The 22,339-nt window shown below is 37.0% G+C and overlaps 1 protein-coding gene across 2 annotated transcripts in view; it reads right to left on the reverse strand.

The window, feature by feature from the left end:
• Nucleotides 1–21,355, reverse strand: part of LOC150083923 (centrosomal protein of 41 kDa-like) — a 61,775-nt gene extending 40,420 nt beyond the window's left edge. For both annotated transcript variants that reach the window (XR_016547043.1, XM_090374963.1), the window contains exons 1-3: nt 21,260–21,355; nt 10,383–10,443; nt 6,605–6,652 (exon numbers count right to left, since the gene is read on the reverse strand). Coding sequence is in view for 1 of the 2 variants with exons in the window: in XM_090374963.1 (XP_090231089.1) it covers nt 6,605–6,652; nt 10,383–10,443; nt 21,260–21,310 (160 nt within the window). In the remaining variant the exon portion in view is untranslated. The remainder of the gene's footprint in view (nt 1–6,604; nt 6,653–10,382; nt 10,444–21,259) is intronic.
• Between the last annotated feature and the right edge of the window lie 984 nt (nt 21,356–22,339).

Genomic DNA, 22,339 nt, shown 5'->3' on the forward strand with positions numbered 1-22,339 from the left:
GCTAAACTGAATGACAATGGGATAATACTCGGGAACAACCCCAGACATTTAAGGATCTAGTTGACAGAACAATTAAAAGAGCTGACTTTTCATGATTATTTGAAGTCCTTCAATGAATTGTGTAAAATGAAAAAAATCTGTAACTTGGCATTAGCATAGGCACATGATGCAAGAAAGCAAGCTTATATAGCATCAGCCAAAAAAAAAAAAAAAAAAAAAAACCTCCCTCTCATTTCACCCATCCACCCGCTCCAAATGTTTGTCTAGTTCTGCCTTGTATCTATTTAAGCTATCAACTTTTACAATGACAGATGGAAGTTTGTTCCAGCAATCAACCACCCGCTGGATAAAGGCAAACTTCTGCACATCTATCCTACAACTGTCTTTCCTCAATTTGAATTTATGCCCTCTCAGAAAATTATTCTGAGCAAGAGGAAGAATTCCATCAGCACTGGGCATGTTCAAACCATTCAAGGCTTTATACACCTCAATCAGATTACCTCATACGTACCTAGTCTCCAGACATTGTAATTTGCAAAACTTAAGCCTTTCTTCGTAAGATCAACCCTTTGTTCCATTCACTAATCTTGCTGCCGTTCTCTGTACTCGTTCCAGCAGCTGTACATCCTTCTTAAAATGAGGCCTCCAGACCTGTACACAGTACCACTGCCTTATACCAAGGGATAATCACCTCCTTATCCCTGCTAGAAAAATTCCTGAATATCATTGACAAGACTCCATGGGCTACTTTTGCAGACCATCTGCACTGCTCAGAAAACTTCATATCTGCCTGCACAATTACTCCCAGGTCCTTTTCATTCTCTACCACTGTCACTGCAGTGCCACACAGTACTACAGTGACAAAGGAACTGGATGCAGGGAATAACTTTGATATCATATATTTGGATCTTCGAAAGGCTTTTGATACTGTTGCACATGGAAGATTACTGAACAAATTGGAGCAGTGTGGCATTGGAGGCAAACTGCTGCTGTGGATAGAGGGGTAGAAGACAGAGTGGTAATCAATGGACACTGCTTATCGTGGACTAATGTTATTAGTGGAGTCCCTCAGGGTTCAGTGTTGGATCCATTGTTATTTCTGTATTAATAAATGATATTGATGATGGAATATCAAGCTTAATGTCCAAGTTTGCAGACGATATGAAGGTTGGCAGGGTTGTTAAGGACACTAATGACAGTACGCTGCTGCAAGAGGATCTAGAAAAGTTGAGCAGATGGGCTGAGAGAGGTGGCAAATGAAGTTTAACATTGACAAATGTAAAGTACTATATATGGGAAGCAGTAACCCCAGAGTAATGTATCAACTCTGTGGAATTACACTGACAGTGGTAGAGAACGAAAAGGGCCTGGGGGTAATTGTGCAGGCAGATATGAAGTTTTCTGAGCAGTGCAGACAGTCTGCAAGAGCAGCTCATAGTGTCTCGTCAATGATATACAGGAATATTTCTAGCAGGGATAAGGAGGTGATTATCCACTTCTATAAGGCAATGGTCAGGCCACACCTTGAGTATTGTATACAGTTCTGGAGGCCTCATTTTAAGAAGGATGTAGTGCTGTTGGAATGAGTACAGAGAAGGGCAACAAGATTAGTGAATGGAACTGGATTGGAACAGGGTTGCTCTTACGAAGAAAGGCTAAAGTTTTGCAAATTACAGTGTCTGAAGATTGGGAAACTTCCAGCAAGGTGATCTGATTGAGGTATATAAAGCCTTGAATGGTTTGAGTATACTCAATGCTGATGGGATTCTTCCTCTTGCTCAGAATAATCACCTGAGCGGGCATAAATTCAAATTGAGGAAAGACAGATGTAGGATAGATGTGCAGAAGTTTGCCTTTGGCCAGCGGGTAGTTGGTTGGTGGAACAGACTTCCATCCTTTGTTGTGGAAGTTGATAGCCTAAATAAATTTAAGGCTGAGCTGGATAGTATTTGGAACGAACTGAGGGGTGAAATGGGAGTCTTTTTTTTTTTTTTTTTTTTAATTTCTTTTTTGGCTGATGCTGCATAAGCTTGCTCTCTTGCATCATATGCCTCTACTAATGCTAATGCGTTACTCTGGGGTTACTGCTTCCCATATGCAGTACTTTGCACTTGTCAATGTTAAACTTCAGTTGCCACCTCTCACCCACTTTGCTCAACTTTTCTAGATCCTATTGTAGCACCATACTGTCATTAACAACCCAGCCGACCTTCGTATCGTATTGTCTGCAAACGTGGACATTAAGCCTGATATACCATCATCAATATCATTAATAAATACAGAAAACAAGAATGGACCCAACACTGAGTGTTTACCGCTCTGTGTCTTGCCCCACTCAACCATCCCTATATCCATAGCAGCAATTTGCCTTCCAATACCACACTGCTCCAACTTGTGCAGCAGTCTTCCATGTGCAACAGCATCAAAAGCCTTTGTAAGATACAAATATATGATATCAAAATTATTCTTTGCATCCAGTTCCTTTGTGACTAACATCATAGTATCCAATCAAATTGGTCAGACAAGACTTCCCTTTAACAAACCCCTGCTCTGTCCGAGGTATAATTGAATTCTTGTCTAGGTGATTCTGCAGTGCTTATTTAACCAGTTTAATGCCTCCATTAATTTCCCTGTAAGAGAAGTTAAACTAACAGGTCTGTAATTATTTGGGTCGCCCTTTGATCCTCCTTTGTGAATTGGGATTACATTTGCATATCTCCACTCCATGAGTACCTCCCCTGAGTCCAAGGAAGCTCTCATAATTAGGGCTAAGGGTTTGCTTACTTCCTTTGCTGCCTCCATTAATATTACTGGATAGATACCATCCACCCCAAGGTGCCTTTCTTATGTTCATCTTCAATAATTTCTCCTCCACTGTGCTCTCAGTTATTTAAAATCATTTAGCTCACTGCCAAAATTTAATTCACCTCTAGCATTTCTCTCCCTGAATAACTCCTCATGTGTGAATGTAGATGCAAAATATTCATTTAGTTTGTTAGCTACCTGAGCAGGATCATCAACAGTTGAACCATCAATATCAAGTGCACCAATCTGATTCATCCCCTTCCTTCTAGAGTTTACATAAGTAAAGAACTCTCTGCTGTTTTTATTTGCATCCTTTGCCAAAGATTTCTTGTAATCTGCCTTTGCCTGCCTAACCTCCTTTGTGACTTGGTTACAGACCAGCTTATACACCGATGAGCCAAAACATTATGACCAGCAAGTCGTTATGCAAATTGAAGCAACTGTAGGTGAACTACGGCGGATGTGTGGGTCAGGACACGGTATAAAAAACACCTGATAATGAGTTCCGTTAATCAGTGTTACTCTTGTTCTTCAGATGGGAAACGCAGCAGACTTAAGCGAGTTTGACAAAGGCCAAATTGTAATAGCCAGACGACTGGGTCAGAGCATATATGAAAAGGCACGGCTGGTGGGTGCTCATGGTCAGCCGTGATTAGTACATACCAAAAGTGGTCCAGCGAGGGGAAACTCATGAACCGCCAGTGAGGTGTTGGATGACCATGACTCATCAATGCTTGAGCTGAGCAAAGGCTCTCCGGGATGGTATGTGGTAACAGAAAGGCGATTGTGGCACAACTCTCCAGTAACTGGAATGCTGATGATAGGAGTAATGTGTCATAACATACAGTACATTGAACCCTACTGAAAATGGGGCTGCATAGCCACAGGCCGCTCCGAGTGCCCATTCTAACCACGGATCACCAACGACAGTGCCTACAATGGGCACACGAGCATCGAAACTAGACCTTGAGTGATTGGAAGAAGTTTGTCTGGTCCGATGAATCACGTTTTCTGTTGCACCATGTGTACGGCTGGGTACATGTGCATCTTTTACCTGGGGAAGTGATGGTGCCTGGATGCACCATGGGACGAAAACAAGCCAGTGGCAGCAGTGTCATGCCTTGGGCGATGTTCTGCTGGGATACCCTGGGTCCAGTCATCCATGTGCCGGGCACTCTGACATCTACCACCTACTTAAACATCATTGCTGACCAGGTACTCTTTTATGGCAATAGTCTTCACCCTCTGATGGTGCCGTCTTTCAGCATGATAATCCACCATGCCACATTATCCAGATTGTTCGAAACTGGTTCCCGAAACATGAGAAGTCCAGATATTGCCCTGGCCTCCAAATTCCCCAGACACCAATGCTGTGTGTTGGAACATGGCATTGATGTCTGGGACCTGCGGCATCTCAACCACAGACCCTACAGGAGTTAAAGGATCTGCTGGTTACGTGTTAGTACCAGATACCACAAGCCACATTTAAAAATCTTGTAGCGTTCATGGCTCACCAGGTACGAGCTGTTTTGGCTGCACGGGGAGGACCAACATCATATTAGGTAGGTGGTCATGTTTTGACTCATCAGTGTATCTATCATGGGCTTCCGTGTCACCTATTAATTTATATGTATCCCATACATTTTTTATTCTCTGACATGTCTCATTAGTTCATCTGACATCCATTTAGGCCTAAACCTTGAACAATACTTCTTAGTTGGTATGAAAAGCCTAGTAGCTTCCAAGATTAATTCTTTGAATGCTTCTCATTTTGAATTTGCTGTTGGTAACATCATCAGTTAGTCCCACAGTATAGAATTTAAATACTGTCTCAGACCAATGCAGTCACCTTTACGAAAGCAAAAACCCTTCCGTTTACCACTGATGGTAGTTAACTTTTTAAGTAAACCCCGCTTCAGCACACTGTGATCACTGCCACCTAATGGTTCTTTTATCTGCAGATTCTTAATGCATGAAGAATCACTACTGATAATCAGATCAAGAGTATTAATCCCTCTAGTTGCTTCCTGAACATCCTGCTGTAGAAAACAATCATCCAATAAATCCACATAAGCCTTGCTAGTGTGTGAGTGACCAACCCACAAATTCTGTCAATATCTGGGAAATTAAAATCCCCTACTACAAGACATTTTGATTTACTGGCCCATCTATTTCTCTGCACAACTGTTTGTTGTACTCATCAGAGTCATTAGGCCTATAACACACTTCTACGCTCAATTTTGCCTTCCCAGTGCTTATGTCACACCAAACTGACTCGGCACTGCCCTGTCAGGCCATGTCGACTGGCTGTACTTCCTTGGATATTATGTGTTTCTTTACTAATAGCATAACCCCTCCCCCCTTCCAATCTTGTCTATCCTTCCTGTACACATTGTACTCCCCAAATTCTGGTTCTGCATTCCTTATATCTGTGTGACACCACATCTCTGATATCCCAACAATATCTGCCTTTGATGTTTTGACCAACACCTGAAAGTCATCAAATTTATTTACCAAACTCCTAGCATTGGAGTACACATAAGTATACATGCGCCTGTTCCTATTCTTAGCTACCCTAACATAGCCTATGTAGTTACTTGTTCTGCAATGACTCCCAGCAGTCTCTGAAATCTCCTGCACCTTGTTTTCCAGGCTGCTGCTCATTCCAATAGAAGCAGTGCAAGAATCACTTTCACCTCTGCCAGTGGCTACTGTTATCGCCCCCCCCCCCAAACTAGCAGTTTTCCGACCAACCTAACACTGCCTCGATAGCATCAGCAAATATTCTGGTACCGTTTCTATTTAAGTGTATCCCATCCCTGTAGAAGCAGTATCTCCTGTTAACAAGCACAGACCAGGCTGAGAAAAATTCTACCCCTTGAGCCTTGCACAATCTTTCCAGAGCCGAATTGATTGACAAAGCTCTCATCATATACTCCCTCCTATAGTGTCTGGGCAGAATTGCAGACACTTTCAAATTCAACCCTAACTCACGGCTTTTTTTCAACATTGACCTGTGCTTGTTAAGTAATTCCACTGGTCTCCTACTCTTAATATCATTAGTTCCAAACGTGTAAAGCAATATCACCTTTTGTGCCCTTAAAAGATGTTATCTGTTCTATGTCATCAACCTTTGCCTCTGGCAGATATACCCTGGTCCTGTTCCACCTATCCTTTTTGCACAATATGTTCCCCGTTTCCTTGATAATAGAGTCATCGCCAACAACTAGTTCCTTTGGGACCAGTGCATTCTGCCTTGGGGGTTATTCCTGTGTTGCGTGATGTTCAAGTGCAAGCTCTGGCATTGATGTGGGCAGCTGAGAGTTTGATGGGCCCTCAATTGAAATCCTTTGAGGGTATCCACCCTGTCCTTCAAGCTATATATATATATATATATATATAGGCCCATAACACTGAGTTGGCACCTGATTGCCTCACACTCCTTACATCGCTCACACACAAAGACATTTCCCTTGGCAATATCATGTCATTTGTCATACAAAATATATCATCATTCTGTCATTTTAACAAGTGTTATGTCTTTTTGAAGTCAATTTACTCAGGGTATCAAGCTTAACAAAACTATTAATAGAATACACACAAGCTCAGAGTGCATGTTTTGCCTCTAGACATGACTGTATCGTAGAAGTGGGAAATCTAACATTCATAGTTAATAGCATAATCCATAGATATATTAGTAAGTCAATTTTTAATATTCATATTGCATTTCAAACACCAAAAGTGGGAGGGTATGACGTCATAATTACAATGAAAATATCTATGTAAAAAAATTTCATACTTTTTTGTGATTCTTTAATTTTCTCTAAATACTTTCTTGCGCTTGCACCTAAAAATTATAAAAACATATGCAATAAATTTTCTGGAAAAAAAAAAAAAAAAACATTAATTAATTACACTGCAATTTTTTTTTTTCCCCTCGAAGAATATAAGAATATCAAGGTCAGCATAATTTGTAGATTAGATATTTTAATTTTATTTATTTTAAATAAGAATTTTAATGATTCATTAAAGTCATAAATTCATTCAAGTTTTGAAAAGCTAAAATACCCCTAACAGGGATATTTTAGCCTTTCAAAACTTGGTAGTAAAGGATTTTAATTTAGGATATTAATACTTTATAGGGTATTAAAGTTTTTAATTATAATAATTTATAAAAATAAAAATAATTTATAAAAACTGCATTAAATCTTTATCAAATTACACTAATAACAGTTTTTCCATTAATCTGACTTCCTGAAACTAAAATGTCAATATGTGAAGCACTGAAGGTCAATGAGCAATACAAGTTAAAATATTTTGCTTGCCTTAGAGTATATTATACATCTAGGCATTTTTGAAATATATTAATTATGGGCCTATATATATATATATATATATATAGGCCCAAAATTTTAAATTAAAAATTTGTGCTTTGCCATTAGAACCTGCTACACAGGCTAACCAGTGTTTAGGTGTTATTTTTTCTAAGATGAGAATCAGGTACAGCAGGGTTACTTTGCATTGTTATACTATTTTAAATTTAGAGTCCCAAAATAATGCATTAATTTTTTCCATACTCGCTCATCACTGACTTAGAGATTATCCCATATGTTGTTGTTGTTTGTTTTTTAGGAGCATTAGCAACTAAAGCCATATTGCTCTGGGGATATGCAGTGGTCATTCCCTGACCTTTCCACATCCTCTGTATTTGGTGGTCACGGGCTCGAACCCTGGGCTAATCAAGAAGCATGTGCTACGCACTGCTGCTCCTGCCCACCTGGCTATGGAGGCACCTAGATTATCCTATACTGGCAATCTCTAAGTCAATGGTGGAAAACCTCTTTTGGCACAAGGACAAATTCAGGAGGAAAAAAATTTTTGCAGGCTGCATTATATAAATGATATCTACATTTTTTAATTTATTCATTATTAACATTACAAATTGACCAATGCTGTCAAATTATTAACATTACAAATTGACCAATGCTGTCAAACTAGGCACCTACCTGTATTGAGGTGATCACTATTATTATATATAAAATAAGATTTATGATGTTGAAAGTGCTTACTTTTTTTTATTTATGTGGCTGCTTTGTCCTTGTCCAGAACCTAAACTAAAGCAATAAAACTAAATACCACGATCGTTATTTTTATGAGAGATGAAACTTTTGTTTGATTTATATTTTCATATTAAAAGTATGTTGCATTATCAATAATACAATGTAAAATTATTTAATAATATTTTTATAGGAATATAGCAATTATTTGTCAACTTTAATATATATATATTTTTTTGTTCTTGAAATTATACTGCAGGCCTAATTTACCCATCAATACCATAAGTAATACTATTATTAATAAAATGGCAACCCAATGAAATGAAGCAAATGTTATATAGATTTTATATTATCTACTTTTCCAAATATCCATCTAATCCCACTTTAAATCTACATAAGTGCTTTGATTCTTCAATTCTAGGTAATAATTTTCCAACAGTTGATTACTCTAACTAAAGACAATTTTATCATATTTAGTCTACAATTATTTTCCTGAATTTGAAAGTCCCCTTTGTCATCATCCTAAAATGAAAAAATATTCATATCATTAAATTTGTTCAACCCCTTTAAGATTTTAAGCTTTAAACAGATTTCAATAAAGATGTATTGTATATAAAGTTTGTACCTTACAGAACTAGGGTCGCTGCATCCACAACTAGTTGGTGCCCTCCTTTGCACCCTTTCAGGTAAGTTAGTATCTCTCCCATAATTTGGTCTCCACATCTATGTACAGTATTTAAGATTTGGTCTAACCATTGATTTGTATAGTGGGATAATTATCTCCGTTTCTACTGGTAAAATTCCTGCGTACCATTAACAATATCCCATATTCTGCCCTAGCAGCCTTGCTATGCTTGAGAGAATTTCATATCAGGCAGTACTGCAATTTCCAGATCCTTTTCACCTCCAACAGTGTCGAGTGCTATTACTATTTGATAATTTAACTACTTCGGAATACTTTATAAAAATTTATAACTTCATATTTACTAGCATAAATGCGTAACTGCTTTTTTTTTAGATCAGCTGTAGAATTTATCTAAGTCGCAGTAGCAAAGCTAGCCTGGTTCTCAATGACAACAATCCTCCAGCTTTAAAATCATCATCAAAATTTTTAAGCAAAACTTGTAATATCATTAGTGAAAATTACAAACAAGGGCCCTAGCAGAGAATTCTGAGGGACCTCCCCTCATAACGTTGATCTACTAAGAACACTGCTTTTATCAAAATTATTTTTTGCATCCAGTTTCATCGTTACTACCCTTATAATACCTTGCCAAATTGGTCAGACGATCTTTCCTTAAAAGGCTTATCCTGAAGACCTGTAACTGAATTACAAAAGCATATAAAAAGACTCACTGATACCTATAAGGATATTGGGATGTGGTTTAAAGTCAGGCTTAGGATAATCTGACTATACTGAATGAAATGGACAATGAAATAAAAATAAATTTACTAATAAAATAGAACTGACCCTAAAATTTTAAAAACTACACATACAACAGTAAGAATATTTGCAATAAAAACTGATATGCAAATTAAAGGGTTAAAACATAGTAACTTTTAGCAATTAGATTTGGCCTTTTATAACTGGAGGACAATTTCACTAATAACATACCTCTTCGTGTACAGTTGTCTCAGAAATGTCCTATGAGGAATGTAATTTCTATTTGAAGCATATAAATTAAATCACTAAATGAAAATCTACCAATAAATTGAATCTCGCATCATGTTCGGGTGTACTGTTCAATTATATTCCTCCAGATATTCTGTGCGACAGGATGTCACCCTGACTCTTCTCAGAAAGCCTGAACAGCATCTGCTACCTTTTCATGGACTTCAAACAAGCATGGAGTTTATTTCAGAAGTTTATATTCCATTCTACCATTTTTGTTTTGCTTTTAAAATATCTTACAAGCAATATAAGAATATTCTTCAACTGCTAAAGTATCCAGAGGTAAAATGATAAAAATGCACATTTACACAAAAATTATAAGACCACTGAGTTAAAATAAACTTCACAAACATTCTGGTTCCTCTTTTTAAACACTTTAAGCAAAGGGTAGAGCTATGTAAAATTTTCTCCCAGGCCAAAGAGACAATGTAAAAATGTGAAACAAAGACAACAAACAAGAAACTTATGCAACAATCCAAACTGATTTAAAGCAGAAGGAAAAAAATTAATGACTTCCTAATGTAATTTTACATAAGATGAACATTACAATAACTCTTTTAGGACTACATTGGTAAATATACTATTAGATAAATCCAAATTATTAAGCAAACTCAAGATTAGCAGAATGGTATCTTTTCAGTATACTATTCGAAAAGATGGTATCATTTCTACTCAGCAAATGCTTCTGTCTGGTACTATCTATTACAAATTCATCGAAAAACTGTGGAAACTGGAAAATACAAAAGAGGAACTCCCAGTAGAAAGGGAAACCCTGATGTTCTCATTGAATGTGATTAGTTAAGAAAATATCTTTTGGTGCTAAATTTAATGATAAAAATGTAACTTACCAGTATCTATCACTGGCCTTACATGCCTATATCTTGGGTTTTCAGGAACTTTCTTAAAGGCCTGAAAAATTAGAATTATAGTATTACATTAATTATTATTAGAGTACTATACACTAAAAAGAATAATCAAAATAATTTTAAGTATAAGCACTGAGGTTAAAGGTTTATTATGCATTACAAAGAACATTAAACAATAGACCCCATCAATGCACTGCTTGCAGTAAATTATTCAATGCCACAAAACAGTTGGAAAATGGAAACAAAGGATTATACATTTCTTGAAAAGAATACCATTATTAAAAAAGTAAACTAATTCACATAATAGTGATATTCAATCCATCATTTACCAAAGAAGAAAAATGCTATTACAAGGCATATCCAAACATATAACCAAGGGGGGGTTTAAAGAGAATATGACTGTCTAAATTAAAAAATTAAATAAAATAACAGATATAAAAATACATTGGAACCTTGATTTGGGGGGGAGGTTTCTCCCTTAAATCAAGGGAAAATTTTAAATGGGTGTTATTACGCAAATAAAGCATACAATGCTGTCTACATTGTTCTGTTAAGAAAAAATAATTTATTATCACCAAAATATGAATGCATAGCATGCATATATAATAATATAAATGTACTAACAAAATTTAAATGGAATTGCAGTATATCAAATAATACTGGCATAATGTAATAACAATAACATACAGTATATCTTAAGTTATATCTTTTAATACACTGTCCTTAATATCTGGGCATTCCTCCACTGATAGTTGGTCAAATTCTACCCAAGAACCACATGTTACACACTAAATAAAAGCTTTGAAGTGATAGTAGCATGATTATGAAAACAAGATTCCACAATAAACAGAATTAGACTTCCAGAACAGACTTATAGCAGGGTACCACATTAGCAATCAGTCTTTATGTGACATTCCAACAACACTGAAGATCCCTAGGTCAATGATTGGTGATGTGATCTGCAATGGGAGCAGATTGGAACTGAAAACATCACAAAGTGCGTGCATACCCTCAATTGGAACACATGTTAACACCATTGTGTTAACAGAATACGTTTAGTTTTTCTCTAAATAAAAAGCTATTTGTAGATAACCAGCTACCTAGTCTCCTATCCCCAGGTCCTGCTTCAGTTCCCTAGACATTGGGCATCAGTTTAGATGCTGGTATTAACACAGAACAAGTAAAATTAATATTTCGATTTGTATTATAAAACAGAATAATACTTATCATTTTTATTTCCTCTTTATGAACTAGCATTCCAGAAAAAAAAAAAAAAAAATTAATTTGCAGGAGTGGTCAAATGCAGCCAGTAAATCAAATTCTTGCAAAGATGTAAATGTTTCATCAGGTGAAACACGGAAGAACAATATGACGTAATTTTTTTGTTCCACATTTGATGAATTTTATAATAACAAACTCATTGATCACAGCAGAGGAAACAAGATGGTATTTTGTTTAAAAAATTACATGCATATACTTCTTGAAATAATAGCAAAAGGGAAGATGCATTGTATGGCATCTCTGATTCTTGCTATCTGTGGCCAGTTTCAAAACCAGAAACTCTCTCCAAATACAGTTGCTGTTAGATACTAAATGTCTCTCTAAATATAGAGTATTGTTAGATCCTCTTCTTCCTCATCAACACCTTCTATGCTGAATCACATATTTCTACAATTAATACAGTTATCATTAAGACATCTTGATCACTGTCACTGAAACTGCATTTTCTGTGATCTTGCACCATCTGTGTTGTAAACAAGGCTTTGTATACGAACTAAGAAATATACATCAAAGCATAGACCTAAATGGATGTCAAATGAAATGAGGAGACTTGTGGTAGTGAGAAAAAAATGCATGGAAAGCATATAAATTATCAAGTGACACGGATGCCCATAATTGATATAAAATAGTTTGCAATCGAGTTAAAAAGGAGGTTAGGCAAACTAAGGCAGAATATGAGAAATTTCTGACAAAGAATGCAAAGAAAAACAGCAAAGACTTTTTTTACTTACATAAACAGTAGCAAGAAGGAGATGTATCACACTGGTCCACTAGATATCATAGGATTAATTGTTGATGATTCTGCTCAGGGTGTAGAAAAACGGAATGGATATTTTGCACCAACATTAACATAAGGAATTTTTTACAGATGGGACCAGAAGTGAGTCACATTCTGGGAGGAAGATGAATAATTTTGTGATAACTGAGGGGAAAGTGGAGGAGAATGTTGTTATTTGGTTTTTAGGAGCATTAGCAACTAAGGCCATATTGCTCCGGGGATATGCGGTGGTCATTTCCTGACCTTTACGCATCTTCGGTATTTGGTGGTCACGGGCTCGAAACATGGTCTAATCAACTAGCGTGTGCTACACACTGCTGCTCCTACCCGCCTGGCTATGGAGGCGCCGTGAAGGAGAAACTGTTGAAGCTAAATGTAAAAAAAAAAAAAAAAAAAAAAAAAGTGTCCCTGGGATGAATACGACTATCCAATTACATTAAAGGAGGCTTTAATGTAATTTGGTCTCTTGCCAATAGCTTTAGCAAAACACCAGAATGCTCGGCTACCATTAGGGCAAGAAGAAAGTTTTCTACGCTTAGCCTGTTCAAACTAGTTTAGACTGATTGATAACTGCTTTACAATTGTTGCGAGCTTTGGTGTAGGCAGAAAATGAAACTGAAGAATTAGAAACAAGCCAATTACAATATGCAATGTTCTTTTCTTGAAGAGCCTTAGCACATTTATTGGAAAACCAAGGTTTAGATAAAGGACGAGATTTTAAAGTGAAGTGTGGGATAAAGGATTCCATTCATGCAAGAATAATTTCACTGACACGATCTGAACAATTATTGACATCAGAAGTTTTGAAACAGTAATCCGACCAAGGAAAAGAAATCTCGCAGGTCATCCCATTTTGCATTCTTGTAATGCCAAACAACACGAGGTTGGGAATAGTCATGAGATAAAGGCTCCATTGGAGAAGAGACAATCACCAAATTGTGATCTGAAGTGGCTAAAGGACCTCTCACTTCAACCGTGTACTTAGAAGGGTTGTTTGTGAGAAAAAGATCAAGCATGTTGGCTGTATGATTAGGATTGTCCGGTATTCTTGTAGGTAAATGAATAATCTGTGCAAGGTCATTAGTAATTACAAAAGTCTCAGCATCCCGACCAGCTGGGTCGGTGTGACTAGAAAATGGAAGCCAGCTGGAGTTGTGAACATTAAAATCGCCAAGGAAAATTACCTCACTGTTAGGAAAGTTGGACTGGAGAAAGTAAAGTTGCAAAGAGAGGAAGTCAAAGAGCTCCAAGTGATTAGTGGAGATGGGAGAATGGCAGAGACAACAGATGAATTTGGCACAATGAGGTAGAGAGATTTTTAGCCAGAGAAGATCGAAGAGAGGAGATTCCAAATTTCCAAATCTCTGACAGGGAATATCAGAACGGACATATGCACAAGTACCAACTTTGAGGCAAAAGGAATCAAACAACGAATAATTTTGTGCATCTGAGATGAGCAGTAGTTGAATCAACCGATAACTGAGATTCTGTCAGAAAAAGTACATGGGGTTTGGCAGACTGCAAGTGGAAATGGACATCGTTGAGATTAGAACTGAGACCACGTATATTTGTGAAATGAATTAGGAAGTGTTTGGGGAGGTTTAGATCTTTTTGCAGATAAGGTTGCTCTATTAGTTTTACAATTCATGGTGTATTCAATAATAAGAAAAAGTGGGTGGGACATGCTGTATGAAGTAATAAAATTTTTGGATATGGTGTCCACATGGTAAGAATATACCCGGATCTTTGACATAACGTGGCCGCGAATGCCACCCGCATATACGCTACTCGGACTCCCTCCAGTCTCTATCTGGCAGAGTAGAGGTAGCAAGATTATACACTAGATGCTTTGGAAGCCTCCTAGAGAGTTACCAATAGGTTCAGTCCAGTGTACTAACTAGTGACCGGCCTGCAAACACAGTTTTAGAGCTGTACCCTCCAAATGTAAGGAATATTGGATCTCGCCACGATGTTCGTCATAACCTCAAAAGTCATCAATCATACTGCATGATGGAAGAGATGGGAAAGGGTTGACCAGAACTTAGCTCTAGAGACTAAACAATGGGTTCCACCACTTCAAGCCTCCAATAAGCAAAGTAGTGGTATTGCACTGGTTAATGAGAGTCATCTACCACCTAGTACTGCCTGGTAACATAGAGGGGCGGCATTCCTCCATGTGGTGTGGGTGCCACACCTCGACCCCTGCTTACGTTGGTTCACACCTGGGTGGTCACCCACCATGTACTTGTGCATGGAGGTTATATATTTAAGCTATCAATGTCCAAAACAATAGATGGAAGTTTGTTCCAGCAATCAACTACCCACTGGCATTCTACAACTGTCTTTCCTCAGTTTGAATCTATGCCCCCTCAGGTTTGTAATCTGAGCAAGAGGAAGAATCCCATCAGCATTGAGCCTGGCTCAATCCATTCGAATCCATTTCCTTATACAAGGAGATAATCACCACCTTATCCCTTCTTGCAAAATTCCTGTATATCATTAACAAGACCCCATGACCTACTCTGGCAACCTGTCTGCACTGCTTAGAAAACTTCATATCTGACTGCACAATTACCCCCAGGTCTCTTTCATGCTCCACTACCCTGAGTGGGCTAAGGTAAAGAAAGCCAACACGAGAACGACGAGAAATGCCGGATAACTTACGCGGAAAATTAGTTACCCGACACTGGACTGTAGCGCTGCTCGCCCGGTAAACAGACGGTAGGTTTTATCAGTCTGGAGCTGAAATCGAGGATATATTGATTGACAGGTAGGCATGGCAAACGATGAAATGATTGGTGGTGGGCGCGACAGATGACAAGCTACTGTGATGACAAGCTACTGTGTTGGCATTATAATGTATATTTATGAGTAAAGAACGGTGCATAATAGTTTTGTGATGAATGGAAAACAGGTAATAGCAGCAATGAATCTTTTAAAGATGGAAGAAATTTGTAAGGAAAATAAAACGTTGGTTGATTTTTTGATGAAAACTAAATTAATAAAAGTTTCATTCTGTTCATTTTTATGTTCTTCATTATGTTTTTTTTCTCATTATTAAAAGCAGATTTTTGAAGTTCATGAGTGTTTTTAGTATACTGTTGATTTAGGTTTGGTTACAAAAAAAGGAAAAGGTTTCTTTATTTTTTGTTATATTTCGTAACCTGGCCTTAAATGGTAGGTTAGGAAATAATAGAAACGGTTTCCTTATATTTAGTGACCTAACCTTAAATGTTAGGAAATAATATAAGAAAAGAAAGAAAGATTCTATATATATATATATAGTGAATAGCTGTTGAGGTGTGATTGACGTTATGATATGTGTGTATCTGCACGAGTGTCTTTAAAAATAAAAGTACAGTAATAATAAAATAATATTTTGTTAATAAACAATTTATGCACTAGTCCACATGATTCTAAAGAAAAAAAGGTTAGGTTACCCCCTCCATTTCGGGAGGGGTTCAAGCTCCCATGGGATTCAAGTGGGGGTAACCTGACCTCTTTTCACCATTATGGAACGTGTTCATTAGGGCAAGTTACCATTAGTGCTTCTGAGTACTGCTAAAATGATACTAACCTGATGTTATTGTGTGTTGTGTTCGCACACCAATCGGCACATTGTTTGCCATGCCTACCTGTCAATCAAATATATTGTTCTCAACTTTGCTCCAGACCGATAACACCTACCGTCTGTTTATCGAGCGAGCAGCGCTAGAGTGCCGTATCAGGAAACTAATTTTCCGCGTAAAGTTATCCGACGTTTCTTGTTGTTCTCATGTTGGCTTTCTTTACCTTCGCCCCATGAGTGTAACACCACCCAGTTGGTACATTTCTCTGGGGTTACTGCTACCCATATGAAGTACTTTGCATTTGACAATGTTAAAACTGCGGTTGCCACTTCTCAGCCCATCTACCCAACATTTCCAGATCCTGTTGCAGCAGCATACTGTCATTAACAACCCTGCCAACCTTTGTATCATCTGCAAACTTTGACATCAGACTTGATATACCTTCATCAATATCATTGATACAAAACAATGGGTGGCCCAACACCGAACCCTGAGAGACACCACTAATAACATTAGTCCATGTAGAGCAGTACCCATTGATTACCACTCTCTGTCTTCTCCCACTCAACCATCCTTTTATCAATTGTAGCAACTTGCCCTTAATGCCATACTGCTCCAATTTGTACAGCAGTCTTACATATGCAACAGTATCAAAAGCTTTCCTGAAATCCAACTATATGATACATGATTATTTTTTGCATCCAGTTCCTTTGTGACCACATCATAGTAGCCAATCAAGTTGGTCAGACAAGACTTTTCCTTGAAAAACCCATGCTGTGTGTGAATTATTACTGCTGTCTTGTCTAGATGATCCTGCAAATGCTTCTTTAACCGGCGACTCCATTATTTTCCCTGGAACAGAAGTTAAACAGATTAATTTGTGTCACCCTTTGATCCCCATTTGTGAATTGGAGATACATTTGCACATCTCCAGTCTGTAGGATCTTCCCCCAAGTCCAAGCATGCTCACATAATTATGGCTTTGCTTACTTCCTTTGCTGTCTCCTTTAATATAACTGGATAGATCCCATCTACCCCAGGTGCATTTCATATGTTTAACTTCAACAGTTTCTCCTCCACTTTGCTCTCAGTTAATACAAAATCATTTAACTCCCTGTTAGAGTTTGATGAACATCTGGCCCTCTCCTCCTTGAAAATTTGGCCCTCTCCTCCTTCATGTGTGAATGCAAAATACTCATTTAGTTCGGCAGCTATCTGAGAATGATCATCTACAGTCAAACCATTGATAACAAGTGGACCAATCTGATTCATCCCCTTCCTTTTAAAGTTTATATAAGTAAAGAAGTCTTTGCATCCTTTGCCAAAGATTTTTCATAATCTGCCTTTGCTCACCTAACCTCCGTTGTGACTTGATTACAGACTAGCTTGTATCTACCATAGGCTTCTGTGTCTGTTTGTTTGTTATTTGGTTTTTAGGAGCATTATCAACTAAGGCCATATTGCTCTGGGGATATGCGGTGGTCATTCCCTGACGTTTTCGCATCCTCCGTATTTGGTGGTCACGGGCTTGAACCCCGGTCTAATCAAGAAACGTGTGCTACGCACTGCTGCTCCTGAGGCACTGGCTTCTGTGTCACCTGACAATTTATTTGTGCACCCTATACATTTTTCTTCTCTGCCACGAGTCTCATTAGTTCATCTGGCATCCATTTGGGCCTAAACCTAGAGCAGCATTCCTTAGTTGGAACAAAAAAGCCTAGTAGCTTCCGAAATTATTTCCTTGAATGCTTCCCATTTAGAATTTGCTGTTGGTTACATGATCAGTTGGTCCCACTGTATAGAACCTAAAAAATCTGAGACCACTGTAGTTGCCTTTACGCATGCTATTGCTTCGGAAATCATTTCCTCTTTTCCATATCAGCTCATTTTTCATAATTTTTAGCTGCAGAAAGTATTTTCTAAGAGGGAAACTAAAAATTCTGGAGATTACTCAAATGCTATCCCCCACCCTGCAATGGTTTGTTTACATCAGTATATAATATTTAATGAAAAATCCAGTGGCAAAACTAACATACTGATGTAAACACATGCAGAAGATGTACTTTTTCCATTGTCAATTATTTAATATTTTTATTTTAAAAAAATATTTTTAAAACAGTATCAGTATGACATCATTCTTCAAAATGAAACTATTCAAAAAAGGAAACTTAACTTCTAAATCAAAATGAACGTAAAACATTAAATTGAGAAAAATAATAAAATAATACATTACTTATGTAAAACATTGACTGGCACCACAAAAAAAAAAGTGGAAGGAAAGAAGAGGTAAAAAGTACTTAAATGCGGAAAAGCTATTTAAAGTTTTCACACACAGGAATTCTTATACAGGTTTTTATAAATTGGGAAAATAGGATACATTGCAGAATTCAAGTTTCTCCAATATGATCTATGCTGGGCTTTTCTCATCCACCGTATTTGTGCTGTTCTTTGGAGTTTATCTCTTCATCAGGTTTTTGAACTTTACTGTATGTTTTTAGTTCTCCTGTTGTCCACTGTGTGGCCCTTCATGTCTGACTATTATCTGCTATTATTACTATATTTTATTTTATCTTATATTCTTTATCCTAGCCCTCTTATCAGTCTGTTTGCTTTATTTTAACGATGCTTCCAAGCATTATTCCTTTCATTTTTCTCTCAATTATTTAAAGCTTGTTCATCTATTTTTTGTTCTGGTACCATGTTTCTAAACTATTGATAATTGTAATTGGATAGAGGGAAGGGATTTTGCTTTTGTGAAGGTCACTACAATGATTTTAGACAGTTTTTAAATTCTTGGCAATGGGGCAAAATGATGATGCTACCAACTTCAAATCCTTGAAGTAATCATAGAAACTAATAAGTGTTTTATCCTAACTAAGAGATAGTGTTCAAGGTTTAGACCTAAATGGATCTAAACTAGGGTTTTAGGAGCATCAGTGACTCAGGCCATATTGCTGCGAGTATACTGTATGTAAATTGCACATGTTCTGTGGTCAATTTTCTGTTTTTCTGGTTGGAAAACCAGAGTTTCCGGGAGGAAAAAAACTATGCTACCCTCATCTGAGACTGACTAACTCTGCCACATTGTTAATAAAACCCATACAAATTCCTCTTATTGTCGTTGCCAACGGGACTCGAATTCAGGTCTTTTCCATCAACTGTGCTGCCCACAAGGGGGAAAAAATTATCAGGGAGCACACAAAGCTTACAGTAAGCATAAACTAGTTCATGATCAAGTTGCTAAGGGGATTAGGCAAGCTAAGGCAGATTAAAAGTCTTTCACTAACAATGAGAAGAAAAGTAGTAAAGAATTCTTTGCTTATTTTAACACTTGAATGAAAGGGAAAAACTAAATTGGTCCACAACATGTGAAGGGCACAAGTTTGTTGTTTGTTGTTGTTATTTGGTTTTTAGGAGCATTAGCAACTAAGGCCATACTGCTCCGGGATATGCGGTGGTCATTCCCTGACCTTTCCACATCCTCCGTATTTGGTGGTGACAGGCTCGAACCCCGGTCTAATCAAGAAGTGTGTGCTACGCACTGCTGCTCCTTCCCACCTGGCTACGGAGGCAGCAAGGGCACAAGTATTAATGATTCTGTTCAGGTTGCTAACAAATTAAAAAACATTCTGCATTTTTGAATCTACATTCACACAATTTTTAGGAATGAGGATACTAGAAGTATACCAAGTTATAACTTGAAGCTAAATGATTTTGTGATAAGAGGAAACAGAAGAGAAATTGCTGAAACTAAAAGGAAATAAAGTGCTCCTGTCATTTTTTTTTTTTTTTTTTTTTTCTTTTGGTAAAACTTTAGTATCCGATACCCTTGGCCATGGCCAATGTCCGGTTTATACTTGAATCCCTCCCAAAGTCGTGCAAAAACCTAACCTTTTTTCACAAAACAAAAATGAAAGTTGATTTAAAACATGATCCCTCTTATAAGTGTTTTTTTTTTTCTTCTAATTACAACTCAGGAGTTCACATCTGGTGAGTATGGGCTTGGCAAACCCAGGGTCCTGAGCTGGATATTATCATTCTTCTCTTTCTTGCCTTCTTGGTGATTCCCTTTTACTTCTCTCTCTCTCTCTCTCTCAAGGTAACATGGGAAATTTTTTTTTTTTTTTTTGGCTGGTGCAGCATAAGCCTCAGGCTTCCTTGCACCATATGGCTAATAATAACTCTCTCTCTCAGAGTAACTTCGGAATTTTTCTTTTGGCTGGTGCAGCATAGGCCTCAGGCTTCCTTGCACCACGTAGCTAATAATAATAACTATTTTTCTCATTTCATATCCTTCACGCAACCTCAAGTAGCATGAGTGGTACCAGAAACTAAATTTCGGCCTTTACCTTTAAACGCCTCTTATGAAATGGAAAAAGAAAATGCATATTACTTTTGCAGTTCCTTGCCAGCTCTCCAAAACTATTAATTTACCAATCTTAAATTTTCCGATAGGAATGGGCTTGATTATCAATATTATTAAATTCGTGAAATTATGTGTATTTTCTGTTTACAATAAACACGTGTTCACTGTTAAGAAACAATATGACCATAATCGCATTTGTAAATGACGATATGCCGAAAATGGTTTTGACAGCTCTTCAAAACTATTAATTTACCAATCCTAAATCTTTTCTAATTGCAATGGGCTTGATTATGCAAATTATGTGTATTTTTTTTGTTTACAGTAAACACGTGTTTACTGTTTACCTAAAAAACAATATAACAATAATCGCATTTGTAAATAATAATATGCCGTGTTAGCAGGTATCATGGAACAGCTAAAAACCAAGCAGATGGTTCCCAAATTAATAATTTTGCAACTATGAAATTTGAGCTGGGGTCGAACTAAAAACCCTGTGGCGTGTCTAAGAACAACCGCCGGGACGCATGCGATTCACGGAATCACGGCGCGATTTATCGAATTCCATCGCGATTCGAGGAATCGCGTGCACGCAATTCCGATAAATTTAACAATTCTGTCTAGACACTGGTAATTTTTTTGATGGCAGACATTTTTATAATGCGTAAGCGAGTATTATTAAAAAACAAACTATATATGCAAACATTTAAATTTAAATATAAATACAACGATATACGGGCTGTGAGAAACTGCCGTTAAACTTCTCATTCCTACACACAAAATTTGCACAAGTTAATAAAAGATAATTAAAACTCAAAGAAACGTAGTAAATTAGCATTAAATCTGAAAATAATACTGATTTTATTACCTCAGGATTAGCAGATACCTTTCGTATTAAAAAAGGTACACCAGAAGACATAACGAATATCTTCAGTCCTGACGTCTATGAACAAACACTTAAAGCAAATCTTTTCAAAAAAATAATTTAAAAAAATGGAGGGAAAATACGGTACTGTTTCTTCTCTTATTAAAAGACAAAAAGAAATAGAAACACTACAATTGGCCTGCTAATAAAAAAAGCAGCAGGGCTTGGTAGCATCTAACTATAAATTACTGCATTATTAAGTACAAAAAATGTAGCCAACACATAATTACATGAATGCTGACAGCGCTCTGTCAAGTAAATCATGCATTTAAAAAAATTTAAATACACGTCAGGTATGCTCAATTAATAAAACCCGGGTGCATATAAAATTCAAGATGGAAGATGCCATTGAGGATCGGACACTGGTGCATCTAAAAAACAAATCCAAGGATCACTCGATGTCTCAGTGGTATCCACAGCACAGCAACCACTTTCAAATTCCTAAACGGTATCAATAATTATAGTCTAGCGCCTCCACGGAAAGTTGTATTTTCAGATATTTTTATTATTTTTTAGGGAAAATTAGAAAAAAATAAGGAGCCATGAAAGAAACAGAATGTTATTTTTAAGGAAAAAATGAGTACATACATGTACTTATTTTCCACATAATCTCTTCTTTATTACTTAACTGCTTTGTAACTAAGATTTTTTTTTTTTTTTTTGGTGGTGCAGCATAAGACTCAGGCTTCCTTTCACCATATGGCTAATAATAATAATAATAATAATAATAATAATAATAATAATAATAATAATAATTATTATTATTATTATTATTATTATTATTATTATTATTATTATTGTTGTTGTTGTTGTTGTTGCTCTTATATTATTATTGTTGTTGCTCTTATTTATTTCTCCCTGATTGGGGGATTCCACTGCGTGACAGGTACTGCTACCAAGAACACAGGGTGGTTGTAATATCTGGTACTGTGGGTCGAGGAAACTTCTGACCATCCTACAGGTGTTCAGGATTGCGACTTTCTGGAGTTCCTTGTAGGTATTCTCTGCTAGACCTATAGCTGC

This window comes from Mastigoproctus giganteus, chromosome 6 (genome assembly GCF_048544385.1).
Source record: "Mastigoproctus giganteus isolate SK-2022 chromosome 6, ASM4854438v1, whole genome shotgun sequence".
Taxonomy (NCBI): domain Eukaryota; kingdom Metazoa; phylum Arthropoda; class Arachnida; order Uropygi; family Thelyphonidae; genus Mastigoproctus; species Mastigoproctus giganteus.